Source organism: Chiloscyllium punctatum, chromosome 44 (assembly GCF_047496795.1).
Source record: "Chiloscyllium punctatum isolate Juve2018m chromosome 44, sChiPun1.3, whole genome shotgun sequence".
NCBI lineage: Eukaryota > Metazoa > Chordata > Chondrichthyes > Orectolobiformes > Hemiscylliidae > Chiloscyllium > Chiloscyllium punctatum.
The window spans coordinates 38937012-38963205 of record NC_092782.1 but is presented as its reverse complement, the minus strand read 5'-3'; the positions used below and the strand labels follow the sequence as shown (position 1 = coordinate 38963205).

General features: G+C 40.9%; 1 protein-coding gene across 1 annotated transcript; it reads right to left on the bottom strand.

Moving 5' to 3' along the window:
- Positions 1 to 1798: 1798 nt before the first annotated feature.
- psmc2 (proteasome 26S subunit, ATPase 2) lies at positions 1799 to 25296 on the bottom strand. Its single transcript, XM_072562687.1, has 12 exons — positions 25146 to 25296; positions 19077 to 19114; positions 16781 to 16862; positions 13277 to 13376; positions 7694 to 7825; positions 7392 to 7464; positions 5166 to 5261; positions 4782 to 4946; positions 4323 to 4410; positions 3260 to 3462; positions 2825 to 2921; positions 1799 to 2085 (listed from the first exon to the last, which is right to left on the bottom strand). The coding sequence occupies exons 1-12, from the start codon at positions 25213 to 25215 to the stop codon at positions 1928 to 1930; spliced, it is 1302 nt and encodes a 433-aa protein (XP_072418788.1). The 5' UTR covers positions 25216 to 25296; the 3' UTR covers positions 1799 to 1927.
- Positions 25297 to 26194: the final 898 nt, after the last annotated feature.

The following is a 26194-nucleotide window of genomic DNA, read 5'->3' as shown; positions in this document are numbered from 1 at the left end:
TTTGGACTGTGGGAGGAAACCGGAGCACCCGGAGGAAACCCACGCAGACACGGGGAGAACGTGCAAACTCCACACAGTCAGTCGCCTGAGGCAGGAATTGAACCCGGGTCTCAGGCGCTGTGAGGCAGCAGTGCTAACCACTGTGCCAACCACTGTGCCACCGTGCCGCCCACCTGCCAGCACCCTGCCCATATCCCTCCAAACCCTTCCTATTCATATACCCATCCAAATGCCTTTTAAATGTTGCAATTGTACCAGCCTCCACCACTTCCTCTGGCAGCTCATTCCATACACGTACCACCCTCTGTGTGAACAACTTGCCCCTTAGGTCTCTTTTATATCTTTCCCCTCTCACCCTAAACCTATGCCCTCTAGTTCTGGACTCCCTGACCCCAGGGAAAAGACTTTGCCTATTTACCCTATCCATGCCCCTCATAATTTTGTAAACCTCTAAGGTCACCCCTCAGCCTCCAACACCACAGGAAAAACAGCCCCAGCCTGTTCAGCCTTTCCCTATAGCTCAAATCCTCCAACACTGCCAACATCCTTGTGTAGATTGGACAATTTAACTTAATGTCCAGAGATGTGCAGCCTAGGTAGGTTATATCCATGGGAAATGGTAGGGTAACAGAGATAGGGGAGTGGCATGGGTCTGGGTGGGATGCTCTTCAGTCAGTCAGTGTGGATTCTGGCTGAATGGCCTGTTTCCATATACTAATAGTATTAGTTTGGTCTCCTACTAAGGATCTCATATCCTAAGGAAATGACGACTTTGATTTGGCAATATATGTAGACAGCATTTTAGGTCAAGGATCTTTCATCACAAGTTCATGTATATCCAGAATTTTCTATTTTTATTTGTCATAAAGTTTGCTTAATTGCTGTAGGGCTAGATATCCAGCAGATAATGCTGGGGGCAGAGGGACAAGTTGTATAAAACTTGCATAAAACCATCCCACCTAAGTTTGTAACATTGCTATACTATCTCTTTTGCAACAAAGACTGTCAACGTGGGAGTCAATGGGAATAATCTATACTAGCATGCAGCAGAGTTGCTGTTCCATCACCTCATCACCAAAAGGCAAAAATTAAGGAGGCTAAGCCAGTAATCAAGTCCTTCAAAAAGTAGTAGGCATTTGACTTTAGTAATGGAACCTACAATATCAACCTCAATGTGACATCAATTCAATAGCCAATCCTCTACACAAATTATTACATGACAAACCTCTTGTGTTATAAATAACAATGTATATGTAGGGCAGTATGTTGGACCATCAAGATCTGTTGAATGCTTTAAGCCACTAATAATGGTCAAGGTTATGGAATCTAAACCATTCCCTACCATTGCAGATTGAATTGAGCTCAATTTAACTTATAATAATAAGAATTCAGTAGTGAAAATTTACCTAATATGGTGATGCACTATTTAAGAAAAAATACATCTACAATAATGGCCTCATGATGTTTGAAGAAGGTAATAAACTGAATGATCATTGTGGGGGTGGTTGATGGACCCAGCAGTTGTGGTTGCTGCCCCTGTTCCACTTGCCTAATGAGTCAATGCAGCTAAGACCACTGTGCTTCCTGGATGACATAGAACTCTTCTTTATCCCTTCCACTATGGATAAAATATTAAAGGTGGTGGTGTGTGGTGAGCTAAGTCCCCCAGTGAAATGTCAGGTCAGCAGGAAAGCCACCCTTCTCAGCCCCCAAACTCCTTCGTGGGAAGTATAAATCTAGCCACTTAAATAAATGCCTGTTTCTTTTACAATCACCTAGTTTGTAGCAATTACCAGACTGCACATTGAATTTTTTTTATTTGTATCATAACTGGAGCAACACAGTTGTGTAAAACATAATTCCACCTGTTACAGCTATTCAAGTACAATGGGGTTACAGAATTCAAATATTACAATCATGCAGAAAATTAATTGTAGGTCATGTAGCGTGGAGTAGCACTGAACTTGGCATAAGACTTGATAACTTTATTCACAGCTTCCAAAAAATCTTTCTCTGTAGCAATTTTTCGACGTGCTCGAATAGCAAACATCCCAGCTTCTGTACAAACACTACGGATCTCAGCTCCTGGAGAGAAGTGAAAAATATAACAAAGCATGATTACATCACCTCATTTGTTGCACCATGACAGTCAATAGATTTGTCTTGACTAATCTACTAGGGCTGGCTGAAGTGTAATCTTATACAGGAGTTATATTGTCCTGGATAGGAAGATTTTCAAATCTAAAATTCAGTGTATGTCACCTTGTTTTTGAATCAGGAGTTTGTGGATCCCAGAGGTTTAAAAAAAGGTACATCCAAAAGGACAATTTAGAAGCCACAGAAGCAGGAGCCATAGTCTGCTGTATGAGATTTTTCATAGATTGTGAAAAGTTGATATCCATTGGACTTAGCTTGTACACCAATTACTGAAAGCAAGCGTTGATCACACCTTAGGTACTGTATGTAGATTTGGTCACCGTACCACAGCTATACGCTTAGACTGCAGGATTGTCATATGAGGAAAGGTTAGATTAGCTAAGTCTATATTCACTGGAGTTTTGAAAAATGAGGAATTCTCTCTGAAACATAAAATACTGGCAAGGCTGGACCAGGGTAAGGAAAAACCAGTATTGAGAAGAGGATCAATCATGACTATACTAAATGGTGAAACAGACTTGCTGGGCTAAATAGCATATTAATGTTCTTGTATACATGTTTTTGAATATTAGCATTTGTAAACATTCAGAATTAAGCATCTTGGAACTGAAAAGGTTCATAACATATGTATTTTTAAGAAATAGATTTGAAAATTACTTTAACTCACCTGTACTGTTAGGACACAGTCGAGCAAGCAATTCAAATCTTATGTCTCTCTCCACACTCATGGAACGTGCATGGATTTTGAAAATGTGAGTTCGGCCCTGAGTCAAAAATCAAAGGCAGTTTAAAAACTATAGTTTAGATGACATATTTTAATTGATTAGTGGATAGAACAATTTTTTTTCATATTTGATTTCAATCATAGCAGGAACATTTATAAGGGAAAACTGGTAGTCTGGAATTCAGTTTGCAGGTGAATCTAAAGTGTAGCAATGTTACAACTGTAGTCATAATTTTTTTTACTAGTTTACACCATATACAAAATTGGTTGTTTTGTACAAGGACTATAGAAATTCAATAAAGATTTGGAAAATAATTGCAACTTTTTTCAGGTTCATAAGTTAATATTCCAAATGTATTAAGTAACATTTTTCCATACCTCAAGATCCGGTAAACTGAATTCAATTTTACGGTCTAGTCGTCCAGGTCTCATCAGAGCTGGATCTAATGTATCAGGTCTGTTGGTGGCCATCAGTACTTTAATGTTGCCTCTGGGGTCAAATCCATCAAGTTGGTTAATAAGCTCCAGCATTGTACGCTGAACTTCATTGTCACCACCAGCACCATCATCAAAACGAGCACCTTGGAGGGAAAAAGAAAGTGTCTTTCAAATGCTAATGCACAAGCTCAACATTTTAATCAGGAGGAATAAAATACAGAAAATGGGCCTTTTTTGAATAAATGAAGTGGTGCAATATACATGTCAGGAAAACAGTGTGCTCAATGAGTAGAGACTTTCAGGACAGAAAATGACAGGTAGATTTCACAGGAAAGTTAGAAAATCATGCATGGAATTTTGACTCCATGCCATGCAACTCTCTCTTTTCAACTAGATGCTGGTGAAGAGAAGCATATTGTGCAACTTTTGACCTTTACTCATCAGGACATATGCATTAATGCCAAATTTTAAAAGGGAATTTGTTGACTAATTCCAAGTGTACTCAACTTTCACTAACAACCTATTTAAGATGATCAGTTGAGCTTATTATAGTTGCCAGAAGCCCCAAATTCATAAGCCTGTCTTCTACACAAAATGATATTCAGGCAATGCACCTTTGGTGAACTTAGTGGAAAATAGCTCCCTGATGCACTTTCTATGGCAAATAGAATTGCCAACCAATCAGTATGTTTTCCCCTTGTGCTATAACGTGTTGCTTTCTTTTGAAATTTGCCATTCTTTCATGTCCTGATGAGTTAATTCCTTTAGTTCATTTTGGTTGGTTGTGGTTTCAGTAAGAAAACATTGTTTGGCATAATTTACAATTATGTTGATGGTACCAAACTGTTTAATCAAGTCAACAAATAGATTCCAAAAGAGTGTCATCATCTAACAGCGTGGTACAAAAATCTGATCAGCTATTGACTTAAATTTCCTTACACTGTTTCAAACGGTCATTTAGCCCCAAGACACCCATTTCTCTAAAGAAATTAAATATAAGTACCTCCAATTGCATCAATCTCATCAAAGAATATTAAACAAGCCTTCTTTGTTCTGGCCATCTCAAAAAGTTCACGGACCATCCGAGCACCCTAAATGGAATAAAAATTAAGTATATCTGGAACAACTCTGCTGGTGTAATAATGTGGTAGAAGTCACTTTATTTAACTTACAAAAAAAATTTAGCAAATTATTAGCTGTTGCAGTCTACTTATTTTTCCAGAGACTAGCAATTTTAAAATTTCACAAAAATTGTTGGATGATCAAATTTGCATGATTAGCTTCACAAATGTCTTTGTCAAAGGACAGATTTTCAAAGACTAAAGGCCTACTCAAGTAGCATGTTGCAGTGTCAGCATATTTATGTGCCCCTACTTGAGTGAGGCTTGGATTACTAAATTTCACAAACATAGAGAACTATTCACACTACTCCAAGAAATGTCAAAGTTTTTTTTGTTTTTACCTCTCCCACATACTTTTGTACCAGTTCAGATCCAATCACTCTTATGAAGCAGGCATCTGTCCTGTTTGCCACAGCTCGTGCACAGAGTGTTTTCCCTGTTCCTGGTGGTCCGAATAGCAGCACTCCCTTTGGTGGTTCAATACCAAGGTTCACAAAACGTTCTGGCTGAAAGTCAGACAGTGATTTGATACAACTTTTCTTACAAATATGATACTTAGCAGCTTATAAGACAAAGTTATAGTAGCTAAGTTAAAATAACAAAACAAATCTAGTTAATTGCTATCTACATCCCAATTGTTCAAAAAAACTGACATTATTGCACAGACTGAATAATAAAAACAAGTCAATATTAATCAAATGATATGATACCAGATGTATACTTACATGCAGCAAAGGAGTTTCCACTACCTCCCTCAATTTCTCAATCTGTTCTTTACAGCCACCAACATCACTGTATGTCACATCTGGCTTTTCTTCTACCTAAAAATACATTGAAGCATTGATTATTGTAATTGTTTACAAATTTAACCTGAAAGTATTTAGGGAGGGATGAGACCATGAAGTAATTTGAATTCAAGAATAGGGATTTTAAGATTTTGTTGTAAAAGCACACAGGGGACCACAAGCCAACACAGTTCAGTAGCAGTGGGATGACAAATGAACAGGATTTGGTTCAGAAGGTGCCAATTTAAACTGTCACCTTTACTGCTTCGAAGAACCAGGGCTGAAGTTGTCAAGAGTGTTGTGGGAAAAAAAAGGGGTAAATTACGGTCCATGCACATTTAAACACTCAAAATTAAAAAAGATTAGAAATTCATCAAGATACAAAACCAAACTAAAAACCAACTGAGCCACAAGTCTAGTTTTTTTAAAAAAAATAAATGTAACCTATTTTGAAACTTCATTTCTTGAATCAGTACTCCCTACTTTAAAGCAAACAGTAGTCATAGAGACGTACAGCACGGAAACAGACCCTTCGGTCCAACCCGTCCATGTCAACCAGATGTCTTAATCTAGTTCCATTTGCCAGCACTTGGCTCATATCCCTCTAAACCCTTCTTAGTCATAGACTCATCCAGATGCCTTTTAAATGTTGTAATTGTACTAGTCTCCACTATTTCCTCTGGCAGCTCATTCCATACGCACCACCCTACGTGAAAAGGTTGCCCCTTCGGTCCCTTTTAAATCTTTCCCTTCCCACCCTAAACCTATGCCCTCCAGTTCTAGACTCCCCCACCCCAGGGAAAAGATCTTGTCTATTTACCCTATCCATGCCTGTCATGATTTTATAAACCTCTATAAGGTCACCCCTCAGCCTCCAACAGTCCTGACAATGAAGTCTGAAACCAACAATAGAGTTAACATTTAAGATTTTATTGGGAAGCCTTACAGATTTATCCAATTAATAACTAAACCTTCAATTAAACAAGTTCACTGGTTCCTTCTCTTCAGGTACTATCTGTTTGAATACTTTTCTACTTCACCACAGAACTGAAACGGCCCTTAAAAAACACATACAAATTACTTATGTTAGTGATGTATCACATTCCTTATCATTTCTCTTGACCTGTTTGCCTTTGATTTCTCCTCAATCCCAAACTCCTATGTCCAGCTGACTCCACTGTTAACTCTACAGATACAGTCATAGAAAACCTCCTGTACAGTATTTTCTCCCAAGCCTCCATAGCTAAACTTTACAGACCCAATATCACTGAATATTTGTACTCTAAGTCAGTTCATATATATACAGTCAACAACTCAGCTCCACCTCACTTGATCATTCCACTGATTTGTCAGGCTGCTCAACATCAGTGAAGGGAAACCAGAGTTCTGAAGAAGAAATATGGGACCTGAAACATTAACAGATGCTGCCAGACCTGTTGAGCTTTAAGGAATTTCTGATTTACAGCATGCATTTTTATTTACTCAACATTGGTCTTGGATGAGCTGAAACTCCCTTCAATTAAGTATTGAGAAGATCAATGGTACCTCCAGACATGAGGGGTATGGATAGGTTAAATAGACAAGGTATTTTCCCTGGGGTGGGGGAATCCAGAACTAGAGGGCAAAGGTTTAGGGCGAGAGGAGAAAATTTTGAGAGGGAGCCAAGGGGCAAATTTTTCACACAGAGGGTGATGAGTGTACGGAATGCCAGAGGAAGTATTGGAGGTTGGTACATTTACAACAATTAAAGGCATCAGGATGGGTTTATGAATAGGAAGTGTTTAAAGGGATATAGGCCAAGTGCTGGCAAATTGGACTAGGTCAGATTAGGATATCTGGTCGGCATAGACGAGTTGGACCAAAGGACCTGATTCCGTGTGGTACATCTCTATGACTCCAATTCTAGTCTCAATAAATCCCCCATTTTGGTCACTACAACCAATATTACTCTGCCCAATAGCCCTGTCTTCAGTGGTTTAGATCCCAAGCTAGAATTCACTTTCTAAATCTTTGCGACTCTTTCGCCCTTTGGTTTTTAAAGTCTATCTCACCTGATAGCTCCACTTTTCATTTGGAGTGAATGACTGTCTGATTGCAGTGCTGCAAATTACCTTGGAATGTTTTACCATGCTAAAGGCGTTACAAGTTTTTTGCCGCTGGACTTACTTGCATCATGGTAACTGTGGGATCAATCTTTGGAGGCAATGGAATATGGATTTGATACTTGTTTCGATCCACACTGTCAAAATGTGCAAAGAAGTATTTTAAAATGTGATTCAAATTCAGGTATAATAGCTTTATATTGACTACATTGTTGATGCTGACACTATAAATTGAATCTTAGTGCAACTGTGAATCTGAAATTTCCTTAAATTTGATTAGTTTAAATGCATAAAATATTTAAGTCAGTAAAATATAAGAAGTGCATGTCAGCTGGCACATAGAAAAATTAAAAATTTTGTCCATACCCAACTCTCATTCCTTCCTCAATGTCAGTAGGAGCCACCTGGTCACTCAAATCAACTACAAATTTTGCAAATTGCTTCACGTTAATTATGTACTTAGGATCTTCTGAATCTGCATTAATGATCTTTGTACATCTATAAAAAGAAAAAGGTGCATTTATTAAGTTTCAGCAAGTACTAGGAAGGCAAACCAACATCAATTATCTCTTACAATTTATCTAAGAGTCCAAAAACTCCTTGGCCTTTTCCGGCTATCCGAAGTTATACATGGATCCTTCATGGCTGAAGTGTAGCGTCACTGGTTGGCGTAAGGAATAATGAATATTTAAGTCCTTTAAACACTTCTTCGCCTCATCAATCGCCTTCCTCTTTCAGACCAGAGCTGGGGAAAAGTCCTGGAATAACATGGGTTTCCTCCGGGTGCTCTGTTTTCCTCCCACAGTCCAAAGATGTGCAGGTCAGGTGAATTGGCCATGCTAAATTGCCCGTAGTGTTAGGTAAGGGGTAGATGTAGATGTAGGGGTAGGGGTATGGGTGGGTTACGTTTCGGCGGGGCGGTGTGGAATTGTTGGGCCGAAGGGCCTGTTTCCACACTGTAAGTAATCTAATCTAATCTAAAAAAAATGATCTTGGATCCTTTATAGATCATGGCTTGGGGATCTTTTCCCAGATTTCTAGAGGCTTCTAGGAGTATCTGCCTCACCTTATAGCTCTGCAGCCAGAACAGGACCGGGCGGGGGCGCTGGTTCGAGCCAGGTCCACGTATTGTAACCCGGTAGGCCCATTCTAGCCTTACCTGGCCTGATCCAGCTTCCAGGTTTAACAGTGGAAGCCACTGTTCAAGGAACCTTGTAAGCTGGCCTTCCTCTTCCCGTTCGGGAAGGCCCAGCAAACAAATATTTTTTTCGACGACCTCGATTATGTGATTCTCTAAGGTCCGGACCCCATCCACGGCCGATTGTGCTGTAGTTTCGGAGGTCGCGGCCTTTAGCTCCGCCCCTTCGACTCGGCGCTCGATTTCTTTAATGTCTCGGTCGTGCTTTTGCAGCGCGGCCAAGAGTGAATCCCATCGACTTCGGGATTCTTCAATAAAAGCATCTATCTTCGCATCCAGTTTGGAGATGATTTCCACAAGGCTCGCCACCATAGGTAAGTCCCCCGGGGGCGGCTGCAGACGCCTCTGCTGCAGCTGGAGAGGGTGGGGGAGGGGTTCCTGCCTGCTGAGAGCTGCGGGCTCCCTTCCCTTTAGTCATTTTTACTGGAGATTAAATTGTTTAAATTCAATACTAAACAACTAATTACATTAAACAGCTATTTTAAATGATTTGGTGAGTGTGGTGGGGGGTGGGTGACCCACTTTGCCCAAGTCTTGGGAGGAGCACTGTAGACTCAGACTTGCTGGGTCGCTGCCATCTTTGATCCCCCGGAGTGGCATTTTTGATAAGGGATAGCATTACAGCTGTACTGAGGGAGGATATTCCTGGAAATACATCCAGGGAAGTTATTTGGGTGGAACTGAGAAATAAGAAAGGGATGATCACCTTATTGGGATTATATTATAGACTCCCTAATAGTCAGAGGGAAATTGAGAAACAAATTTGTAAGGAGATCTCTGTTATCTGTAAGAATAATAGGGTGGTTATGGTAGGCGATTTTAACTTTCCAAACATAGACCGGGACTGCCATAGTGTTAAGGGTTTAGATTGAAGGGAATTTGTTAAGTGTGTACAAGAAAATTTTCTGATTCAGTATGTGGATGTACACACTAGAGAAGGTGCAAAACTTGACCTACTCTTGGGAAATAAGATAGGGCAGGTGATTGAGGTGTCAGTGCGGGAGCACTTTGGGGCCAGCGACTATAATTCTATTAGTTTTAAAATAGGGATGGAAAAGGATAGACCAGACCTATAAGTTGAAGTTCTAAATTGGAGAAAGGCCAATTTTGATGATATTAGGCAAGAACTTTCAAAAGCTGATTGGGGGCAGATGTTCACAGATAAACGGATGGCTGGAAAATGGGAAGCCTTCAGAAATGAGGTAACGAGTGTCCAGAAACAGTATATTCTTGTTAGGGTAAAAGAAAAAGCTGGTAGGTATAGAGAATGCTGGATAACCAAAGACATTACAAGTTTGGTTAAGAAAAAGAAGGAAGCATATGTCAGGTATAGACAGGATAGATCGAATGAATCCTTAGAAGAGTACAAAGGCAATAGGAAATCAGGAGGGCAAGAAGGGGACATGAGATAGCTTTGACAAATTGAGTTAAGGAGAATCCAAAGGTTTTTCCCAAATACATTAAAGGACAAAAGGGTAACTAGGGAAAGAATAGGGCCCCTCAAAGACCAGCAATATGGCCTTTGCGGGGAGCTGCAGGACATGCTAAATGGGTTGCATCAGTTTTTATTGTGGAAAAGGACATGGAAGATATAGAATGTAGGGAAATAAATGGCGACATCTTGAAAAATGTCCATATTATAGAAGAGGAAGTGCTGGATGTCTTAAAATGCATAAAGGTGGATAAATCCCCAAGACCTGATCAGGTATACCCTAGAACTCTGTGGGAAGGTAGGGAAGTGATTGCTGGGCCCTTTGCTGAGATATTTGTTTCATCGATAATCACAGGTGACATGCCGGAAGACTGGAGGTTGTTAATGCGTTGCCACTATTTAAAAAGGCATGCCAGGGAACTATAGACCAGTGAGCTTAACATCGGTGGTGGGCAAGTTGTTGGAGGGAATCCTGAGGGACAGGATGTACATCTATTTGGAAAGGTAAGGGCTGATTAGGGATAGTCAACACGGCTTTGTGCGTGAGAAATCATGTCTCACAAACTTGGTTGAGTTTTTTGAAGAAATAACAAAGAGGGTTGATGAAGGCAAAGCAGTGGATGGACTTCAGTAAGGCTTTCGACAAGGTTCCCTGTGGGAGACTGGTTAGCAAGGTTAGATCTCATGGAATACAGGGAGAACTAGCCATTTAGATACAGAACTGGCTCAAAGGTAGAAGACAAAGAATGGTGGTGAAAGGTTGTTTTTCAGACTGGAGGCCTGTGACTAGTGGAGTGGCACAAGGATCTGTGCTAGGTCCACTACTTTTCGTCACTTATATAAATAATTTGGATGCGAACATAACAGGTATAGTTAGTAAGAGGTGTAGAGGTATAGTTTGCAGATGACCTCAAAATTGGAGGTGTAGTGGACAGCAAAGGAGGTTACCTTGGATTACAACAGGACCTTGATCAGATGGGCCAATGAGCTGAGGAGTAGCAGATGGAGTTTAATTTAGATAAATGAGAAGTACTGCATTTTGGGAAAGCAAATCTTAGCAGGACTTATACACTTAATGGTAAGGTCCTAGGGAGTGTTGGTTCACACTTCCTTGAAAGTAGAGTCGCAGGTAGATAGGATAGTGAAGGTGGCATTTGGTATGCTTTCCTTTATTGGTCAGAGTATGGAGTACAGGAGTTGGGAGGTCACGTTGCGGCTGTACAGGACATTGGTTAGGCCACTGTTGGAATATTGCAAGCAATTCTGGTGTCCTTCCTATCAGAAGGATGTTGTGAAACTCGCAAGGGTTCAGAAAAGGTTTACAAAGATGTTGCCGGGATTGGAGGATTTGAGTTACAAGGAGAGGTTGAATAGGCTGGGGCTGTTTTCCCTGGAGTGTCAGAGGCTGATGGGTGACCTTATAGAGGTTTACAAAATCATTAAGGGCGTGGACAGTGTAAATAGACAAGGTTTATTTATCCACTGGGATGGGAAAGTCCAGAACTAGAAGGCATAGGTTTAGGGAGAGAGGGGAAAGATATAAAAGAGACCTAAGGGGTAACTTTTTCATGCATAGGGTGGTGTGTGGGGATTGGGCTGCCAGAGGAAGTGGTGGGGGCTAGTACAATTGCAACATTTAAAAAGGCATCTGGATGGTGTGTGAATAGGAAGGGTTTGGAGGGATAAGGACAAGGTGCTGGCAGGTGGGACTAGATTGGGTTGGGATATCTGGTCTGCATGGAAGAGTTGGACCGAAGGGTCTGATTCCGTGCTGTACATCTCAAGACTGCATACTCTACCAGCATGAAATCATACGCTTAGTTTTATATTAGTAACAATGCCAAACACCCCTTTATAGCTTCTTACACATCTTCCAAAGCATGGCTGTCATGGCAAGTGACAAGTCTTCCATTCTCTCTGTTTGGAAGTTAGGATCATCCAAAATTAAGTACATTCAAATAGAGATCAATATCGGAAAGATATGTTCACTAGACATGCCCACTGTGTACTAAATTGGAACTAGCACAACACAATCTTTGGATGGCAATGTAAAATTCCAGGATAAGAAAAGATTATGTATTTCAGTTGAATTTCAATATATGTACTAATTGGATAACTAACAGTAAAAATGTTCTTGTTCACTTTACTCCTCTTGAAGTATATTACCAAAGGAAAAGTTAGAGGAAATAAATCTACATCCTTCAGTTCAAGAAAACATTGTTAAACTAAGTTGCTCCCACACTTAACATTTTTCCATATTCAAATTGTTTAACTGGAATGTATTGGGAGATTATCGGAACATAGTACAATACAGCACAGGAATAGGCTCTTCGGACATCCATATCTGCACTGACCACGGTTCCGTTCTAAACTAATCCCATCTGCTTCCACGTGACCATGGACATCAAATACGGATAGTTATATGAAGTTCTGAACTGTTATGACATGGTAATAGAAATGGTGGAACAATGTCTGCCTCTGGAAATTCACATGGCTGAGATTATCATGAAGGGCACATCTTTTCAGCCTCACCCCTCACCCAAAGCATGGTAACTCTGAGGTTACACCACCATCAATCATCTCTAACAACAGAGCAGCCGTATGGTCCTGTGGGACTGAGGCAACTATCTTTTATTATAAAGACAAAAATCTCTGTTTCTGAAACATTTCTGCTATGCAACCATGCAATTAAGTGACAATATGACTGCATTAGTCAAAAAGATTTTTCTGTTCTTTGTTATTGACAGAACTATTAGGTTTTAATTCATCTCCACTGCACCTTCAGAATTAAAAGTGTCCATTTGGTTCTTTAAAAAATAATCCAAACAAATGTTACTGAACTGCCTGCACCTTTGTTTGTAACGTTGTTTCCTCTAACCTCCAACCATCTCTGCCTCGATTATGTCAAATCACAAAACATTTAATTTTAAATAACCCTAAATAAAATAAAAAAACTCCCAACTTCTCCTCACTCTAGATAATTTTAATTTAATTGCACTTCAATGACTTCCCAGGCTGAGTTAATCACCTTTTCATTTTCACCGATCAATATCCTTTGTAATTTTAATTATCAGTATTACAAATTACAATATTGTATTGTCCAATTTTCCTGTCAATAACAGATAACACAAGGAAGGAAAATACTATAGGAACAAATTAATTCAAATACACTGTACTGCCATCTATTCATCAGGAATGAAAGACAGTTACATTAACAAAATATATAGGTTTTGAGTTCCAGGTGACAAGAAAGCAATCTCAACAATATCAGGAAATTCAGAACTTCTTCAGTTTTAAGATTATTTTTAAAAATACATACCTTGCAACCTGCAACGGCTGCTCACTTTGCAGGGTTTGTTTGTCAGCTGCCAAATCCCACAGTGCTGGAGGAGCCAGACCAGTATCAGACTCCTTGATACCTACAAACAAAAGGAATCCGGTCTTTTAAAAAAAAGTTTACATTTATTTTGGCAAGTTAAATTGGTCAGGACAATAAGTGACATCTTAAAAATGGGATGCAAATGTCACTGGTAATTCCAGCATTTGTTATGCAAATCTAACTGCCCCTGAGAAAGTTGTGACGAGCTGCCTTCCTCAACCACAGCAACCCAATGATAATCTCCTTGTACATCAGATATTTGTAAAAAAATGCAAATGTTAGGAAGTAACCAAGCATATATTAAATGTGACTCAGATGGTGTCTCAAAGTTTTAAAACTATTATTGGTTTATGATAATATGGTCATGGTCAATATAATATTAGTTTGCAAAATTCTTAAATCAAAGGAAATCCCAAACTTTAAAAATGGGAATTTTAATATAACAGAAATCAAAATGCTACATGGAAAGCAGAAATAAACGTATCCATATTTGTTTGACATTTCAAGTAACCTGTCAATTTTTTCCTCTGACTAAATTAAAATTTAGATTTTTTAACATAGAGAATTGCAATGAGCAAGAAATCCAAATTGTCTTACTGGACTTAAAATATTCACAATTTCTTTCTTCACAGATGCTGCCAGATTTGCTGATTTTCCTCAGCTCTTTCTGATTATATTTTAGATTTCCAGCATCTGCAGTATTTTGTTTTAATCTGCTTAAAACAAAGTTAGCAGTTATCGGATAACTAACAAAATTGTCCATGTGATAACATAACTTAAGCTTCAAAGCAGTACCAACTAGAAGAAAGTTCAGAAAGAAGCGGTGAGACTTAGGAGAGGAATTATAGTTATAAACAGAAGTTTGGGGAGAAATAAATGATTGGTACAGATGTAAACTGAAAGAGAAAGATAACACAGAAAGAAATAATTCCTGTGAGTAGATCAAGTAAATTATTCTCAAGAAGAGGTCTGCTTTTCTATTTGGCATTACAGAAGACAAGGGGTCTTGAAGCCAGTGGCTCAACAGTCTAGAACACAAAAGGAGGTATATTTGCTGTGATTTTACAATATTCAGCACCATTCAAGACTCCTCAGAAACTGAAGCAGTCCATGCCAAAACGCAGCATGACCTAGACAAAATCTAGGCTTAGACTACAAAGAGAGAGAAAGTGAGGACTGCAGATGCTGGATATCAGAATCATGAGGGTGCTGGAAAAACACAGCGGGTAAGACAGCATCCGAGGGGCAGAAGAATCAACATTTCAGGCATAAGCCCTTCATCAGGAATGAGGCATGTGGGGGGGGGGGGGGGGGGGGGGGGTGAGAGATAAACGTGAGGTGGGTAGGGCTGGGGGGGTGGGGAGTTGGGCGGAAGTAGCTGAGAATGTAATAATGTAATAGGTAGATGAAGGTGGGAGAGAAAGTGATAGGTCAAAGAGCATGGTGAAGCGGATAGACGGGAATGACGATGGATAGGTCAAGAGGGTGGTGCTGAGTTGGAGGCTTGGGATTGGGATAAGGTGGGGGGGGAATGAGGAAACTGGTGAAAACCACATTAATCCCGTGTGGTTGCAAGGTCCCAAAGCAAGTTCGTTTCAGCGAACATCTCTGGGACACCTGCACCAACCAACTCCACCACACCATGGCTGAAAACTTCAAATTCCAAACCCACATGCAGGTCCTGGGCTTCCTCCATCACAAAACTGTAACCACCTGACACCTGGAGGAAGACCACCTCAACTTTCACCTTGGGACCTGCAACCACACAGGATTAATGTGGATTTCACCTTATCTCGGTCTCAAGCCTCCAACTCCGTAAGACCATAAGACATAGGAGTGGAAGTGAGGCCATTCGGCCCATCGAATCCACTCCGCCATTCAATCATGGCTGATGGGAATTTCAACGCCACTTACTTGCATTCTTCCCGTATCCCTTAATTCATTGCAAGATCAAGAATTTATCAATCTCTGCCTTGAACACATTTAATGTCCCAGCCTCCACTGCGCTCCGTGGCAATGAATCCACAGACCCACCACTCTCTGGCTGAAGAAAAGTCTCTTCATTTCCGTTGTAAATTGACCCCCCTCTAATTTTAAGGCTGTGCCCACGGATCCTAGTATCCCTGCCTGACAGAAACAAATTCCCAGCGTCCACCTTTTCTAAGCCATTCTCAGTTACCTTCCTCCCAGCCCCACCCCCCCTCCCATTTATTTCTCAGCACCCTCAGCCCACAAGCCTTATTCCTGATGAAGGTCTTATGCCTGAAACGTCAATTCTCCTGCTCTTCAGATCCTGCCTGACTTGCTAGGCTTTTCCAGCACCACACCCTCGACTCAGACTACAAATACCATTCACTCCACACAAATGCCAGGCAATGGCAATCTCCAGCAAGAAAGAAATCTAACCCTAACTTCTCAACAATCAATGGCATTACCATTTATGAATTGACAACAACCTGGAGTTACCATTGACCAGAAATTGAAATATAAATAAAATGACAAAGCAAGAACCCACAAACATTCAGTCCCTCTATCACAGAGGCTCAGTTGCTGCAAATGTGCACTGTCTACGGGGTGCACTGCAGAAATTCAGCAAGGCCCCTTTGACGGGAATTCCAAACCCAAGACCTATCATTTAGAAGAACAAGAGCGGCAAATACATGAGACCACCACCAACTGCAAGTTCCCCTCCAAGCAACTCACCAACCTGACTAGGAAATATATTGCTGTCCCTTCAGCGTCTCGGAGTTAAAATTCTGGAATTCCTTCCCTTTGAGAGTTCTACGTGTTTCGAGTGACAACACAAACGACAATACTTAACCCACGCCTATATAATCTGACACAAATTAAAACTGTATTCCTTTAACAATCAGAATGGTTATAATTCTGAAGTGTTGCAATCTTAGACCACCCACCCACTTCAGGACTAATGAAATTCTTTTTATGAACATTATTTTTAAAACAAATTTGGATCAAAAAGGCATCACACTGACAACATTAATTAAAATACTGCTGGAAAAGTTTAGAATTTTATGGGGTTTTTTTCCTCCACCTGATTCCTGTTCCTTGAACCCACTTTGCCATTCGTTAAGAATGTGGCCAATCTGAGTGTAACCTCAAATCCAAAATTTCTATCTCCCTGATTATCTTTCAACCTCTTGCTTAACAAGAAACTATGTACTCTATTAAAAACATTCAGGGGCTTTGCTTCCACCACCTTTTCGGGAACAGAATTCCAAAAGATTAAAAATCTGAATACTCCTTGTCTTTTTAAATGGATAACCCCCGATGTTTAAATATTTTGAGCCCTAGTCATAGATTTTCCAAAACATTTTCTCCACATCTACTTGTTAGGAGGATCCTCTCATAAGTCTCAATCAAGTCACCTCTTATTCTTCATGTGAAAGATCAAAATAGTCCTTAATTAGTTTTATTCAAACATACCGGTCAGCTCATTAATTTTCTTGAGAAGCTGCTGGATGTCATCCTCTACTTGTTTGATTTGCCTGGAATATGTACTCTGACCCTACAAAACATGAAAAATGAGAAAGATAGTCACATTATTGCCACGAAATTAGGTATGAACTGACATAAGCCAGATATTATGCAGCTTGATCACTGGGGTCAATAAAATCTGATGCCCTTAAAAAAATTAAACAAATGAACTTTTCCAATGATTTTAAACGCACCAACATTCTAAAATAAAGAAATCATGCTTAATAACCACCAAGCCCACAAATGCCTTTATTTCTGCTTTCGACTGAAAAATAACTTTGAAAAACATGTATACAAACCAGTATCATACATAAACCTCTTCATGAGATGTGGACATTGCTAGTTAGGCCAGCATTTATTGCCATTTCTAATTTCCCTTGACATGGTGATGGTAATGGAGGTAAGTTTGCTAGCTGAGCTGGAAGGTTCATTTTCAGATGTTTTGTCACCATACAAGGTAACATCATCAGTGAGATTCTGGTGAAGCACCGGTGTTAGTGACCCACTTTCTATATATGTGTTTAGGGTTCCTTGTGTTGGTGACATAATTTCCTGTTGTTTTTTCTCAAAGGGTGGTAAATGGGGTCTAAGTTGATGTTTTTGTTGATAGAGTTCCGGTTGGAATGCCACGCTTCTAGGAATTCTCATACAAGTCTCTGGCTTGTCCCAGGATGGATATGTTGTCCCAGTCGAAGTGGTATCCTTCCTCATCTATATGTAAGGATACTAGTGAGAGTGGGTCATGTCTTTCTGTGGCTAGTTGATGTTCATGTTTCCCAGTGGCTACTTTTCTGCCTGTTTGTCAGATGTAGTGTTTGTTACAGTCCTTGCAAGGTATTTTGTAAATTACATTAGCTTTGCTTGTATGGGGTTTTTTTCACTCTTATGACAGATCTTCTCAAAACTTGCTAATGGTGATGGTAAGTTGCCTTCTTGATTTGCTAGAGTCTTCCAAGTCTAGGTATACCAAGAAGGAATTCCAGAATTACAGTGACAGTGAAAGAACAATGATAGAATTCCAGATAAGGACGGTGAGTGGTTGAGAGGAACCTGCAGTTGGTGCTGTTCCCATGTTATCTGCTGCTTTTGTCCTTTGAAGTAGTAGAGGTCACAGGTCTAGAAGTTGCCATAGAAGAATGATAAGACTTGGATAGCCCTGGTCACAAACTGAAATGTTCTTCATATTTCTCTTGGAGCAAATGGCCACATTTCCTTCATCCATCCTCAAATGATTGATGGTAGTTTGGATTTTCTATTAAAAGTTGAATTGTGGGCCTTTATCACACTGATCAGTTATCAGGTTGCTATTAGTGATGTTTACAGTCAACCAGGAGGGTATGCCATCAAATGAGAGATCTGTTGTCAGTGAGTAGGGCGTGGCACATGTTCCAGTACAATTTAAACTAAACATGTGGTTTTCTTTGAGTTTATGTCAATGGGAATGCTTTGTTAGTTGTCAGCAGTGATGTACTTTGAAGATGATCTTTTCCCTGCAGACACCAGGAGGCTCAAAATGCACCAGCATAGGAAGTCGCACAAACTGTTTTGCTCTCAAAACTCATCACTTCCTGAAGCTGAATATCGAATAAGTTTGTGTGGCAGCTCCTTAGCAAGGTTAAGCTGCAATATTCCACTGATGGTGAAGCAGCACAAAACATGGAAACTTTGCTGCCACAGGTGTTTCCCACCAATTTCCATATGAGACTCTTTCCCCTCTTGAGCTTTGCTCCAGTGTTTCAGAAGTGTCCACATAGGTTTAAGGAGGAAGGGAGACTACAGTCTGAATGGGTTCTTCTATTAAAATAATATGTCAACCTGAAGACCTCTGACCTAACGCAGTCAAGCAGACAACTGAATCCTAGGCACCAGGCTCCTGTTCCCAGCAGTTAAAAACAGACTCAAATTGGTGAGCCCAATTCTTTCATGTAGCAGGTTAATTCTCTGAGGAAGGAGCAGAGAAATTGGATTCTTCAAAGAGAAGGAGAAAAATACAGCCACAGCAATCATTTCACTTCACGCTGACAATTTTTTAAAATGTAGGAACTCAACTAGAACCTGGTTAGTTGCTTTTTCTATTTATTTACTTTGCAAATATGCTGATTCCATCAGGAGTATTAGCTTGAAGCAAGATTAGTTTCATTCAAACAAGGAGCTAAATTATAAACATTGTGGAAAAAGCAACAAACGATTAGAGTTGAAATTTACAGTTTATAAGCTTGGCAACTGAAAATACTAGATTACTTACATAAGTCTTCAGGAGGGCAATATCCCCTTCATCTAATGCTGAAATCAAATAAAAGGAGGTATAATCAGAAATGAAAAGTATATTAGCTGGAATTAAGAATCATTAGAATGATAACTGGGCTAAAAAGTAACGTTTTTGATGATAACATGGAAACTACTTTCACAAATAAAATTAAAGGGAAAATAATCAGTTTAAAATGAAGTAAAAATACTTGAAGTTAGTGCTCACTGAGAGCTTGAGTAGCTATCAGAGACACAGTAAGCATTTAGACGAAAGCTAAGATTGTGTGGGATGTTGGGGTTTGACAAGCTGGACAAAGAGAGAGAAGCAGCTGAACGTGATCTCAACTTTAACGACAAGGATGTTCTTATGCAAGTCAATAAATAGCAAGTTAGTTTAGGTAAAGATAATTAACCATGAGAAACCGTAGGCACCTCCTGCTGTTAGGCTAGTAGTTATACAGAGCACAATTCTGCATTAAGCATAGGCAAGGCAAATGTTAAGTCTTCAAGAACTATCACAGGCATAGGGATTGAACCCATAGTGTTGGCATCATTCTGCATCAAATCTTAGACATTGAGTAACTGAATTAACCAGTCCCCACTTACCTCAAGACTTTAGAACTGACTATTGAGTGACAGTCCATACAGGTTCACCAGACTAAGAAAGATACTATAAAGGAGAGCAAGATTTGTCATACAGTAAACCTGAAGAGTTAAGAGATAGGAGTAGAAATTTAAAAATTAATATTTTGGAACACCTCAATGTGACTCAGAAGGCCATTAAGAAGTCATTTGCATGCTTCCTCCATTTCATGGTGCATGCAAAAATGGTCTTATACTCACAAATCATTATTTCCTGACAATCCAAGAGATAAACATATCTGAGGAGGCATGGGATACAGGGAAATCTGGATTCGAAATTGGCTGGTCCAGAGAAGACAGAGGGTGGTGGTAGATGGAAAGCATTCAGCCTGAAGCTTGGTTACCAGTGGTGTTCCACAGGGATCAATTTGGGACCTCTGCTCTTTGTGATTTATATAAAATGATTTGGATAAGGAAGTAGAAGGTTGGCTTAGTAAGTGTATAATGACACAAAGGTTGTTGGAGTTGTGGATAATGCTGTTGTAGGTTGTACCGAGACATTGACAGGATGCAGAATTGGTCTGATAAGTGACAGACGGAGTTCAACCTGGAAAAGTATGAAGTGATTCACTTTGGAAGGTCGAACTTGAATGCAGAATACAGGGTTAAAGGCAGGATTCTAGGCAGTGTGGAGGAACAGAGGGATCTTGGGGACCATATCCATAGCTCCCTCAAAGTTGTCACCCAGCTTGAGAGCTGAAAATGTGTTGCTAGAAAAGCGCAGCAGGTCAGGCAGCATCCAAGGAACAGGAGAATCGACGTTTCGGGCATCAGCCCTTCTTCAGGATGTGGTTCTGTTCGCCGAGCTTGCAATTTGTCTTGCAAACGTTTCGTCCCCTGTCTAGGTGACATCCTCAGTGCTTGGGAGCCTCCTGTGAAGCGCTTCTGTGCTGTTTCCTCCGGCATTTATAGTGGCCTGTCTCTGCCGCTTCCGGTTGTCAGTTCGAGCTGTCCGCTGTAGTGGCCGGTATATTGGGTCCAGGTCGATGTGTTTGTTGATAGAGTCTGTGGATGAGTGCCATGCCTCTAGGAATTCCCTGGCTGTTCTCTGTTAGGCTTGACCTATAATAGTAGTGTTGTCCCAGTCGAATTCATGTTGCTTGTCGACAAGCCAATCAGAGAACAGCCAGGGAATTCCTAGAGGCATGGCACTCATCCACAGACTCCATCAACAAACACATCGACCTGGACCCAATATACCGGCCACTACAGCGGACAGCTCGAACTGACAACCGGAAGCGGCAGAGACAGGCCACTATAAGTGCCGGAGGAAACAGCACAGAAGCACTTCACAGGAGGCTCCCAAGCACTGAGGATGTCACCTAGACAGGGGACGAAACGTTTGCAAGACAAATTCCCAGCTCGGCGAACAGAACCACAACAACGAGCACCTGAGCTACAAATCTTCTCCCAAACCTTCTTCAGGATTCCTGAAGAAGGGCTGATGCCCGAAACGACCATTCTCCTGTTCCTTGGATGCTGCCTGACCTGCTGGACTTTTCCAGCAACACATTTTCAGCTCTGATCTCCAGCATCTGCAGCCCTCACTTTCTCCACCCAGCTTGAGAGGGTTGTTAAGAAGCTGTATGGTGCACTGGTTCTCATTAGCAGGGTGATTGAGTTTAAGAACTGCAAGGTTATGCTGCAGCCCTGTAGAGCCCTGATGAGACCACACTTGGAATATTATGTTCAGGTCTGCTCACCTCATTATAGGTAGGATGTGAAAGTTTTAGAGAGGGTGCAGAGGAGATTTACCAGGATGCTGTCTGGACTGGAGGGCACAACCTATGAATAAAGGTTGAGGGATCTAGGGCTTTTCTTACTGGAGTAGAGAAGGATGAGAGGTGATTTGCTAGAGGTGGACAAGATGTTGAAAGGCATAAATAGAGTGGATAGCCAGAGACATTTTCCCATGGCAGAAATGTCTGTCACAAGGGGGTATAATTTTAAGGGGATTGGAGGAAGGATTTGCAGAGATGTCAGAGGTAGGTTCTCTTCTCAGAGTGGTGGGTGCGTGGAATGGTCTACCAGCAGTGATAGTAGAGTCAGATACATTAGGGGCATTTAAGCGGCTTTTGGATTGGCACATGCAAAATAGGCAGCATCCGATGAGGAGGAAAATCATGAATTGGGCAAAAGGGCTTTCCTGCTCCTCGGATGCTGCCTGACCTGCTGTGCTTTTCCAGCACCACTCTAATCTAGACTGATCTCCAGCATCTGCAGTCGTCACTTTCACCCACATGCAAGATAGTACAATGAAGGTTATGTAGGTTAGTTTGATCTTAGAGTAAGATAAAAGGCCAGCATAGCATCGAAGGCCAAAGGGCTTGTACTGTGCTGTACTGTTCTATGTTGTTCTATTTGGTCTATAGTGGCTATAGTCAAAGAGTTACGACAAACCCAACAGCAGATGCAGATATCACTGCAATTATTGAGTATTTCCTCCAACGTACTATGGGCTTGGAAGCCTCCAGCTGCTTGCATGGCTACTTCAACCAAACACATTTTAATGGATGGGAAACTCTCAACATGAATGATGGCCAGCTTTATTGCTGCACTTTTCACATTACAAAGGCTCACTTGCAATAAAAACAACAATACTCCTAACTACTACACCCAATCACTAATGCCAAAAAAAAACCTTGCTTTGGTAAAACCAGCTTAAAACTGGGGTGAGCTACTAACTCAAGTCCCCAAAATTAACACAAACATCTGGCAATGTACATGTTTTTCCATGCACCCGTTGTCAAGTTAAAATTAACGAATAAGTATGACTTTGAAAATTTGGCAAGGATCATCTTTACTATTCTAAATCTGGAAACTGCAAGCCCTAGTTTTACTGCCCTTGCAAAGTCAAGGCTGGCCCACCCAAGCACTATCTTGAAACAGTTTTATTAAAAACAATTTACATTTACTGACAAAATCAAAAGTAGGATAAACACAGAACTGGGGAGGGTCAGAGTTTAAGGATAAACAATTTCTGATTTAATAGGGAGGTAAGAAATCTATTTCCAGGCTAATTTTGGACCGAAGGGCCTGTTTCCATGCTGTACATCTCTATGACTCTATTAAGCAAGAACTTTCAAAAGCTGGTTGGGGTCAGATTTTCGCAGGTAAAGGGATGATGAGAAAATGGGAAGCCTTCCGGAATGAGAAAGTGAGATCCAGAGACAGTACATTCCTTTTAGGACGAAAAGAAAGGCTAGTAGGTGTAAGGAATGCTGGATGTTCAGAGAAATTCAGGGTTTGCTTAAGAAAAAGAAAGAAGCATATGTAAGGTATAGACAGGATAGATTGAGTGAATCTTTATAAGAGTATAAAGGCAGTAGGACTATACATAAGAGGGAAATCAGGTGACAAAAAGGGGACATGAGATAGCTTTGGCAAGTTGGGCTAAGGAGAATCCAAAGGGTTTTTACAAATACATTAATGACAAAAGGGGAACTAGGGAGAGAATAAGGGCCCTCAAAGATCAGCAAGGCGGCCTTTGTGGGGAGCCGCAGGAGGTGCGGGAAATACTAAACAATTATTTTGCATCAGTATTTACTGTAGAAAAGGAGATGGAAGATATTGAATATAGGGAAATAGATGGTCACATCTTGAAAAATGTCTGTATTAAACAGGATGACATTTGGGATGTCTTGAAACACAAAGGACCTGATCAGGTGTACCCTAGAACTCTGTGGTAAGCTAGGGGAGTTATTGCTGGGCCCCTTACGGAGATATTTGTACCATTGATAGTCACAGGTGAGTTCTGGGAAACTGGAGGTTGGCTAATGTGGTGCCACTATTTAAGAAGAGTGGTTAAGGACAAGCCAAGGAACTAGATCGGTGAGCGTGACATTAGTGATGGGCAAGTTGTTGGAGGGAATTCTGAGGGACAGGATTTTCACATATTTGGAAAGGCAAGGACTGATTAGGGATACTCAACATGGCTTTGTGCATGAGAAATCATGTCTCACAAACTTGATTGAGTTTTTTGAAGAAGTAACAAAGAGGATTGATGAGGGCAGAGTGGCGGACGTAATCTATACGGATTTCAATAATGCGTTCGTCAAGGTTTGCCATGGGAGACCGGTTAGCAAGGTTAGATCTCATGGAATACAGGGAGAACTATCCATTTGGATGCAGAACTTGGCTTGAAGGTGGAAGAAAAGAGGGTGTTGGTGGAGGGTTGTTTTTCAGACTGGAGACCTGTGACCAGTGGAGTGCCACAGGGAACACTGCTGGGTCCACTACTTTTTGTCATTTATCTAAATGAATTGGATGTGAACAGAGGAAGTATAGTTAGTAAGTTTGCAGATGACACCAAAGTTAGAGGTGTAGTGGACAGCAAAGAAGGTTACCTCAGATTACAACAGGATCTTGATCAGATGGGCCAATGGGCGGAGGAGTGGCAGATGACGTTTAATTCAGATAAATGTGAGGTGCTGCGTTTTGGGAAAGCAAATCTTAGCAGCACATATACACTTAATGGCAAGGTCCTAGGGAGTGTCGCTGAACAAAGAGACCTTGGAGTGCAGGTTCATAACTCTGTGAAATTAGAGTCGCAGCTAGATAGGATAGTGAAGTCAGCATTTGATATGCTTTCCTTTATTGGTCAGTATTGAGTACAGGGGTTGGGAGGTCATATTGCAGCTTTACACGACGTTGGTTAGGCCACTGTTGGAATATCACGTGCAATTCTGGTCTCTTTCTTATCAGAATGATGTTGTGAAACTTGAGAATTTGAACTATAGGGAGAGGTTGAATTGGCTGGGGCTGTTTTCCCTGACACTTCGGATGCTGAGGGGTCACTTTATAGAGGTTTATAAAATCATTAAGGGCATGGATAGAATAAATAGATAAAGTCTTTTCCCTGGAGTGGGGAAGTCGAGAACTAGACAGCATAGGTTAAGGGCAAGAGTGGAAAAGAGACCTAAGGGGCAACTTTTTCCACGCAGAGAGTGGTACGTGAATGGAATGAGCTGCCAGAGGATGTGGTAGAGGCTGGAACAATTGCAACATTTAAAAGATTTATTGATGGGTATATGTATAGTAAGGGTTTGGAGGGTTATGGGCCCGGTGCTGGCAGGTGGGACTAGATTAGGTTAGGAAGGTCGACAGGGACGAGTTGGAGTCTGTTTCCGTGCTGTACATCTCTACGCCTCTCTGGTCGTTAGTTTTGGAATGTACTTAAATCAACAATAGAAGCTGGTTCACTGAATGTATTCAAGGCTGTCAGACCGTCAATTTGGGCGCAGCAAAATGGCACGAATAGAATTGGCTTAACAGGTTAAAGTAGAGGCTGATGATTTTGGATAAAGAAAACAAAACGATGGTCATGACCCGAGGAGTTGGATTCTGCTCCTGAACGCCACAGTAACAGGGCCTCTGCGCCCAAACCAGACTCCATTCCCGACACCAGTTTAAGCCATCAACTCACCTCGAATGGGCTTTTCTTCTTCTTTTTCTTCCTTAGCTTTACGTTGATCGGTTCCCAGGTAATCTGGCATGATCACAACAATTCAGGCTCGGCCTCAGACCTAAACTCGGAGCGTTACACAGCACTATTCCAGGCCCTGCTCCCAAAGTGCACCGCGCCGGAAATTACCTTGCCAGTATCCGCTCTGTGACTACTTGGTCCCGCTGTCGCCATCTTTGTGATGGGCAAAACAAATTGTGCTGAAACAACATTTCCCATCAGAGCACATATTAATATGAGATTAGTTATTATTGATGAAAGCATTTCATTTAATAGCAGTGGAGGTTTTAGCTGATTTTGGAATAAATTGTTGGTACTTCCAAGTAAATAATCCATACAACACCATACAACCTTATCGCAGCAAACCTGCAAGACGTGTCAAGAGTGTCGACAGGGATACCGCCATTACACGTGGGGACACCACCCACCATGTCCATGGCAGGTACTCATGTGACTAGGCCAATGTCGTCTATCTCATATGCTGCAGGCAAGGATGCCCTGAGGCATGGTACATTGGTGAGACCGAGTAGAGGCTAAGGCAACAGATGAATGGACACCACACAACAATCAACAGACAGGAGTGTTCCCTCCCAGTCAGAGTTAAAAGGAGTTCTGGGATTTATATATTAACGAACCAAAACTCGCAAAACTATTCTAAAAGATTACAGATTTAATCTACATTTGCTTAATATATTTCAGCCGCATGACAATGCAACCTTTTGCTATAAATTCTGTGTCTTATGGTCCTGTTCGAAAACCACCTGATGAAGAAGCAGAGCTTCGAAAGTTAATGCTTCCAAATAAACCTATTGGAGTATAACCTGGTGTTGTGTGATTATTAACTTTGACCACAGATGATGCCAGACTTGCAGAGATTCTCATATGAGCAGGAGGAGGCCATTCGGCTCTTCAAGCCTGCTGTGCCATTCATCACGATCATGACCGATTGTCTCAATAACCTAATCCTACTTTCTCCCCATAATCTTTGATCCCATTCACCTCAAGTCCTA